The sequence below is a fragment of the Pinus tabuliformis genome, chromosome X (assembly GCF_031772625.1).
Source record: "Pinus tabuliformis cultivar Carrire ecotype Pingquan chromosome X, CPIR1, whole genome shotgun sequence".
In the NCBI taxonomy this organism is placed as follows: domain Eukaryota; kingdom Viridiplantae; phylum Streptophyta; class Pinopsida; order Pinales; family Pinaceae; genus Pinus; species Pinus tabuliformis.
Genome location: NC_142308.1, coordinates 1,586,621,869 through 1,586,630,115, shown reverse-complemented (window position 1 = coordinate 1,586,630,115; position 8,247 = coordinate 1,586,621,869). Strand labels below are relative to the sequence as shown.

Below are 8,247 nucleotides of genomic sequence, written 5' to 3'. Positions count from 1 at the left end.
ACAATTAAAATACAACTATGAGTACATGAACTTAAAACAATGGCTACAGGTGTAGTAGGTGTAGGTGACCGTAGGCATAATCTTTTAAATCTGATTCCAGTGATTTGCCAGGTCAAAAATGAAGGAAAGTTAAATATATTTAACTATAGATCTGATTCATAGTGGTTTGCCAGCCCAAACATAAGGAAAACGAGTTAAGGCATCCCACTTCAATTGGTGTTATATAGAATCAATGCATACACCAAAATGTCTTATGCAATCTTCCATTCAAACATGAGCTGTCAGAACAGCCATGCCAACTCTGCTTACTTCAACTATAAGTCAAACTGTGATAAAATAAATATTTTCAGAGAATGTGAAACACGATCACTTAATGTTCTCTTAATATATTAGTCTTGACGATTAGGTGCAGTGACAAAAAAACAAGATCCTCGTGCATATATCTTGGGATTCTCAATTGGGCTTAGCAGCACAGACCTCCATGGAAGTTTACAGGACTTGGGTGAAGGAAATTTTTGTGTGCAATATATACCTATGATGTTGAAGTGGTGCTGTACAAGCATGGAATTGGAGTTGAATTAGCTTTACATCTGCACTGCTCCTGTGGATATACAGAGAAATTGATATATATTCTCTGTATGCACATTTACCTCTGAGTTGAATCTGACAGAAGAGTGGAGAAATCATTCTGGTAGGTGCAGAATGGCTTTCTGTGCATGCATGGATTTGGAGTTGAATTAGTTTTACATCTGCACTGCTCCTGTGGATATACAGAGAAATTGATATATATTCTTTGTATGCGCATTTACCTCTGAGTTGAATCTGACAGAAGAGTGGAAAAATCATTCTGGTAGTTGCAGAATGGCTTTCTCAACACGTGTGGGCAAGTATGAGCTGGGGCGTGAGCTTGGTGAAGGAACGTTTGCCAAGGTGAAAGTGGCCAGGAATATTGAGACAGGCCAAAATGTTGCAGTTAAGATCATAGATAAGCAGATGATACTCCGCAGAAACCTTACCCATCAGGTAGGATTTGATTTTCTTCCTTGCCTGATCAATAATCACCAGGAGAGGTACCATGGTCTTATGATATTTTTCTTGTTAGTAGATTAACAACTGGAAGTACAATTCCCCAGCTATGCTTCTAAAGTGAGTGGACTGGTTGCAGTCTTGCAGAGATGGCAGCTATCCTGTTTGGAACTTACATTTGAGTATTGCTACTACCATCTGAACCAAAAATCCATCAGTTAATAAGTGGGCACTTAACCAGTGCAACAAGGAAGGAATGATTTTAAAGATTAAATCTTGAGGGCTGGCACACGATAAAATATTCTAGCTAAAAGTAGAGTTTCCAAAATATAGCCTCTGCAAGCCCTTAAGCACCATGCAGTAACCCATTCATTGGCTTAATGACTTACCATCTGGTTCGTTGCACCATGCAATAAGCCATTCATTGGCTTAATGACTTACCATCTGGCTAGTTGGATGAGAATAAAATGATATTCAATGGATAGGATGAGTGATTGGCTTACTGCTTTTCCATCTGGTTCTTTGGATAAAAATAAAATGATATTCAATGCACAGGATAGAATAATATTAAGCCAATAGTTAGCTTACTGCATGGTGCTTAATATTTGTCTCAGCAAGCACTTTGGTATGATATGAAGCTGGAAAGTAGAGTCTCAGTATTTGATACATCGGCCATTTGTGTTAAGTTAGAGATCTGCATCCTTGAGCTTTGCAACCTTCATTGTGTACCAGATCCAGCACTACATGGATTTGTGCAATTATCCATATTCAATGCACTCAACTCATTTTTCTAAATTCAATTCACAGCACACAATGTACCTTTTCAATTCACAGTTTGCCAATATAAACACACAAAAAGAGTAGCTGTATCACCCTCTGCTGGGGCAAAGGGTTCTAAAATGCAACTCACTTTTCTAATGCAGTTCTGTGGATTTTGATCACAACCGAAATAAGTAACTGATATTATTAAATAAAAGCATCAGTATTGCTGGTTGAATTTCCAGGGGGAGTCTGGTGTTTCTTGTCACTACTTATCCTTTTCTGAGCCACTCTTCCTGCCCTTCTCATCCTCTAAAATCTTGCACCTGTCATCATTCTCATTATATATACTGGAGCTTTCACAGCTCCTCCGTATACATTTATCTCAGGTTCAACACCTAGTCTTAGTTGAGCTCACTCATCGGTTGTAGGGCCTGAGGCACGCACCCTATTCTCTATGTTGAATATCTCTCAGTCCTTTTGAGACTTTGAAGAGCCACGGACTGAGCTGCCAGTGCCTCTTTCAGGAGGTCTAAGATATTTTTGAGTTGTAGGAATGAAAGTACGCATGATTTCAGTTGTTCACTAATTTTCTCAGTTGTTGGTAATTATAGTTTTTAGAAATATTACTGGCCATGGTAAATCTGGAGGTTATATTGTTGTTAGCCCAACAGTTTTTTTCCAGTTCAGTTGTGGATGATCAGAGTTATTGAATATATACTGTCCATATTTTTATTATGTTTTTTTCCACTGGATAATTGTAGGTCAAACGAGAGATTAGCACGATGAAGCTGGTTAAGCATCCCAATATTGTGCGCCTGTACGAGGTCGTTTCTGAACGTTGGTTGAACTAAAAATAACCTTTTCGTATACAGTGTTAATAGAGATTGAATAGTAGCGTTATGGGAATAACCTGGGGTTTGCTGATTGAGTTTTGGATTATTTAATGGTAAAATGCAGGTTTTGGCCAGCAAGAGGAGGATTTATCTTATCCTGGAATATGTAACAGGGGGTGACCTCTCTGACAAAATTGTGAGTTGTTATCATGGCCTATGTTCAACCATTTTTGTGTGTTGCAACTAATTTCGGACCAATAAAGCTTATTGGACTGAACAAAGATCTGGTCTATTGTTTGTATGGAGGTCCTTTCATCTAGAACTTTCCCTTTTTGTTAGATGACAGTGGCTCTTGGACAGGGTAGTTTGTTGTTATCATTAATGTGAGAAGGTTACAAAAATAATAATTTAACATGGAGAGCAGTATCTTATTGAGTATTTCGTTGCTTTTTTACAGGCTTATCTTCAGAAAATAACTGAAGAAGAGGCTAGGAAATATTTTCATCAGCTTATAGATGCTGTAGATTATTGCCACAGTAGAAAAGTATACCACAGGGACCTCAAGGTATTAAGTTTCGATCTGTAAAATTTTTGACAATTAATCTATATACATGGATTCCTGGGAGCTTATGCAAGTTTAGTTAATGTTTGTGCTAAGATCAAATTTAATGTTATACTGATTTTGGTTTTGTTAAGCAGCCTCAAAACATACTCCTGGATGCTCAAGGCAATTTGAAGGTCTCTGATTTTGGACTGAGTGTTTTGCACCAGGTACAGTATTTGGATAATATATTCGAACAGTGTCCAAGTTCTTAACATTTCAAAACCACAGTTTTGAGCCATGAAACTCTGTTCACCTATTTAAATTTTAAACTAACAGTGACTGAGAAACATGTGAAATAATATGCCTATCAAATGGGGCATAAAAGCTACCGGCTGATATGAAACTGAGACTTCAATTCAGATTTCATTAGGAAAAAATTTGGTCCGTGCAAACAAGCAACATCAATGGTCTGATGCTTTGCTTTGCTTTTCTTTGCTATAATTGTTTGCTATTGTGGTCATTGGTGGAGATGAATATAATTATGTTTGGTTGTGTTGGCCTATTTAAGAATGGATTCTGAGAACTGTGATTGGTAAATGCTTATTCATCTCCATAACATGGGCAATGGCTGTTGTAAAATAAAACTATAATCAAATTTCACTTTTTCTTGTTTGACTTGTTTCCAGATCCTAATAATGTGTCTAAACACACTTTGTGCAGACAGATACTATACTTTCTACAACTTGTGGATCCCCAAATTATATCGCACCAGAGGTATACAAATCAAATTCTTCCTCTGAGTTTGTTAGAAACTATATGAGAATTACATTATAGGCCTTTCATTATATATGAGAATTACATTATATTGCTATGGTTTGCAGGTAATTGTTAGCCAGAATTATTATGGAGCAGCTGCAGACATTTGGTCCTGTGGGGTCATTCTCTTTGAATTATTAGCAGGATTCTCTCCCTTCGAAGATTCTAATCTTATCGACCAATATCGTAAGGTATAATCACAGCCACTTTCAAAATTTAGGGCTAATCCTACAAGCAATGTTATGTGGACTAATTTTTATAGTCAAAATTCATAAAATTTGGAAAATGTGTACTAAAAGAAACTACCATGGAAATTTTGGGTGCCCAGAAAGGGAGACTAGTTATAGGTTTACATATCTGAGTCTCAGATATTGATGCAGAAGTAAAACCATACTTGTTTTTCAGTTAATCAAATTTTATGAACAAGCAAATTTTGATGGTTGATGGTAGACTTTGTTTTGCTTCATAGATTTGCAAAGCGGATTATTCCTTCCCTTCATGGTTCTCTTTTGGGGCCAGGAAGCTAATAGCCAAGATATTAGATCCTAGACCGAACAATGTAAGTTTAAAATCCTCTGTAACGTCATACTGCAATATTTGGAATGCAACTCTTTTTCATTAACTTTGTACTCCAGAATTTGTGTTAAAATCAAATGTAACCGCGTTTTGCAGAGAATGACAATAGCACAAATTTATGAAGCTGAGTGGTTTAAGAAATCTTACAACCCTCCTGCTGAGCCCTGGGATGAAGAGGACGTCACTTTGGATGATGTACATGCTGCATTTGATATCACAGAAGTAAGGCTCTGATAATATTCTTGATGTTCTTGTGATGTACAAATGAGATTGATATTAAAAAGATCAGGAAATTTTAGTAATTCTTTATGCTCTAGTCACTTAAGTATATAAATATGTGTTTCTTCCTAATAAGTTACATGTTCAAATCCATGTTCAAATCCAGAATGAGTAGAGAATGTAAATTTCTGTAAACTTGAGTAATCAAAGCGATGAGTGGTGAGAGATTCCTTGTCCTATAAACAAGAGAGCCTCATACATAAACGTGGTGTTTTACTTAGCTTATTATTATTATATATACAATTGGACATAACTAAAATAATTCACAAGGCATCTTTTGGGATCAACTTTTGATTTTGCAGGAGCATTTGGTGTCAAAGGACAAGCAACCTGTTTTCATCAATGCCTTTCAGCTGATAGCAATGTCTAGTGATCTTGACTTGTCTGGGTTCTTTGAGAAGGAGGTATGTTTTCACATGTCCACTATTTTTATTTGGTTTTTCGCTGAATGTCTCCAATTAGTGAAAATCTGAAGAGATGGCATATTTTAGATAATACACAGTTTCCTAAAAAATTAAATAACGCCTTGTTTACTCAACAAAGTCTTGAGTAAATTTAGGAGGATTTTCCATTATTTATGAGATTTTATTCATTAGAAAAATTTAATTTGAGAAACTAGTTCAACAATGTCTTCCTAGTCTATAAATCTGCTTATTTCTTAATGTATTCAAACCATTAACGCCAACTTTGGATTGCAGAATGATGGTAAAAATAAGAAGAGGTTTGGTTGCAGACTTTCGGCTAAGGAGACAATAGAAAAAATAGATGATGCTACTAGGAGTCTGGGCTTGTTAGTAGAAAGAGTAAATCCTTGCAAGGTTGGTATACAGTTTATGGATACATTATCCTCCACATTTTTCTAAAATCTGAATGTGAAACAATATCCAGGCATATATATTGATTGAATATACCGTTTATGGATACATTATCCTCCACATTTTTCTAAAATCTGAATGTGAAACAATATGAAGGCATATATATTTATTGAATAAAAAAAAGAAAGGCACTGTAAATTTACTCAATCTTTTGGATGTTTTTCATTACTTTCAGATGCATCTGTTTGGAAAAATATTCAGAGACCACTGTGGTATAAAGAGCATATATTAACAAACATATTTACATCTATATATATATATATAAATGGGATTCATATAATTGGAGAGAGAGCTCAAGATATCTCTCTAGATGATTTATATTAGTTCCCCGCATATCACTGTCTTGAAAGAAATATAATGGAATACCCCTGTTATCTTCCTTGTTGATAACTGCCTTTCAGCCAGAGTTATTGCTGCACTTTCTGGTATCATGATGGGATCCAAGCCATAAGTAAGTGGACCAGTAATAAACGTATAAGAAAATTGAACTACAGTATTTACGCTTAGAAGCTTATTGATTGTAACAGCGGTTTGGTGCATCTGGTTTATCCTCTCCAATAGTTGAAGTAGCTGAAATCTGCATATATATATTTTTTAATTTTTTTCTGTTTCAACATCAGAAAAATTGTATACATATTCCAATTTCTTGCATAATTAAAAGGAAATGTCATTTAAAAAGCTGATCTCGTTTCATTTGATGATAGATAAAGATTCACGGAGCCAAAGAAACTGGAAGGAGGGGTTCATATTTATCTGTGTCAACAGAGGTCAGAACTCACTGGCAGTTTCTTTACAATATTATATAATGACCTTGTGCTTAATCCACAGGAGTTAGCAGACAATTGAATTGCTTGAAGAAATTAATTTATATTAGACGCAAAAAATATTATAGCACACACATGGCACATCCATAATTATAATTCTGAAATATCATAAGAAAACAGAAATTTGCTTCTTAAGAATTAGAAAAATCCCCTTAAAAAATATCTATCTATCTAGATAATGTAGCCAGGAAAATAAAGCAATGAAAGTCTCTGCAGGTTACCGAAGTTGCACCATCTTTCTCTGTGGTGGAGATGTGGAAATCAGCAGGGGATACAGTAGAGTATATAAAGGTAAAGGTTCAGCTAAATTTTAACCAACTTTTAAAATTATCTTTACTCACCATCAACTCTCTGAGAATGTTTCTTTTGAAATGTTCCATGCAGTTTCACAAAAGTTTTTCAAGCATTCTAATGGATGTACCTGGTAGCCCAAAGGTAAATGATTTTGATATCAACCGCTACTTCATTATTATTTTTATTATTATTAATACAGTAACACTTATGACTTCTACTGAGGAAAAGGGGGATTTGGCCATATTCATACAGCCTGATATAACAAGAGAATTTAATATTTTCTGTAGATCACTCATCCTTCCAGCCCTAATAAATGGAGATTATGCAGGGAGGAGAGTGCTTTCTTTACTTAAATTGACTGAACTCTATCACGTCAATCTACTACTGCTCAATGCTCCCTTCTCAGAATCTTTCCCTTCTTCGTGCATATCTTGGCTTTTCCACCACTCTGTAACCTTGGAAGTTTTTTCTTCTTTATTTTTTTGAATTCTTCTTAGATTTACAATCCCATGATATATAAAATTATGTGAGTGATAAAGATCCCAGGTTCAATTCCCCTCCCTAACAATCTCGCAATCAATAGCAATTCCAACTCTTCTATATAGAAACTTGTAACAATAAGTCTCCAGCAATCCCATATCCCTTATATTATCATTACTCATTACTCTGGTGCTCTGAAAATTGCATTAGTGGAATGCCCAGAATATTTCATAGAGAGTTGAGGTACTCTACAGCCTTTATAATCAAATTTTACAGAATTACTTATAGCTGGACTTTATCTATTTCAAGCAAGTGGAAAGAGTAGTTAGTAATGAAAGCGTTTCAATTGCAGATTGTGCAACTAGACTGTCCGAGATCTGAAGAAGATCACCATTTAACTTCTGCGAGGTATGGAAAAGCTTCTTTTAAATTCTTTCTTTATGGTTCATGAAGTTTGTCCATGTTCTGGCTCTTTTCAGTCTCTTAATTGCAAACCCCATCTTAATTCTTTCTTCAGGCTTTATGGTGACTAAAACAATTTTTGGACTTACAATTCTTGCAGTTGTCAAGAATCTTGCCACACAGATTTAAGGATTAAGGATTCCAATTTCTGCATCAAATAACTTTCCAGAAGATCCATGTACCGATCATCATTTTCTGCATTTGTTAAAAAATCGATTACCATGGCGGTTGATAGCAAATTGAAATACAAATATCATCAGCATTTTGCCTCGTTAATGCAAGAGTGTACAGTGAATGCTTTTCAAATACTATAAAAGGACTAACATAAAAGGTAATAGATGTATATCATTCTAAAAAGGTAGCATCAACTATAACACACCATTGAATTTTTTAAAAGGAAGAAATAGGTCTTACAACTTTAAAAGGAAGATTTATTATACAATCTAATTGATATGGAAATAAATTATGCTATCTCA

At 35.1% G+C, this 8,247-nt stretch overlaps 1 protein-coding gene across 2 annotated transcripts; it reads left to right on the top strand.

Moving 5' to 3' along the window:
• The first annotated feature begins 359 nt into the window (after nt 1-359).
• Nucleotides 360-8,047, top strand: LOC149146082 (CBL-interacting protein kinase 32-like). Of its 2 annotated transcripts, XM_089448124.1 has the most exons (16): nt 361-1,023; nt 2,550-2,612; nt 2,746-2,817; nt 3,079-3,186; nt 3,321-3,392; nt 3,886-3,939; nt 4,047-4,172; nt 4,451-4,540; nt 4,654-4,779; nt 5,139-5,240; nt 5,535-5,654; nt 6,416-6,478; nt 6,752-6,826; nt 6,920-6,970; nt 7,662-7,717; nt 7,872-8,047. In XM_089448124.1, the coding sequence occupies exons 1-16, from the start codon at nt 862-864 to the stop codon at nt 7,930-7,932; spliced, it is 1,401 nt and encodes a 466-aa protein (XP_089304250.1). In that variant the 5' UTR covers nt 361-861; the 3' UTR covers nt 7,933-8,047. The 2 variants fall into 2 exon arrangements, 1 of the variants encoding a protein (XP_089304250.1); XR_016264416.1 differs by lacking the exons at nt 6,920-6,970; nt 7,662-7,717; nt 7,872-8,047 and having other exon boundaries at nt 360-691; nt 855-1,023; nt 5,535-6,478.
• Nucleotides 8,048-8,247: the final 200 nt, after the last annotated feature.

What these genes read in the sequence shown, in the direction of transcription:
- LOC149146082 (XM_089448124.1), top strand. Translation starts at nt 862, where the DNA reads ATGGCTTTCTCAACACGTGTGGGCAAGTATGAGCTGGGGCGTGAGCTT. An exon ending in CAAATTATATCGCACCAGAG is followed by an intron (nt 3,940 to 4,046) that starts GTATACAAATCA and finishes TATGGTTTGCAG; the next exon opens with GTAATTGTTAGCCAGAATTA. An exon ending in ATGTACCTGGTAGCCCAAAG is followed by an intron (nt 6,971 to 7,661) that starts GTAAATGATTTT and finishes TTTCAATTGCAG; the next exon opens with ATTGTGCAACTAGACTGTCC.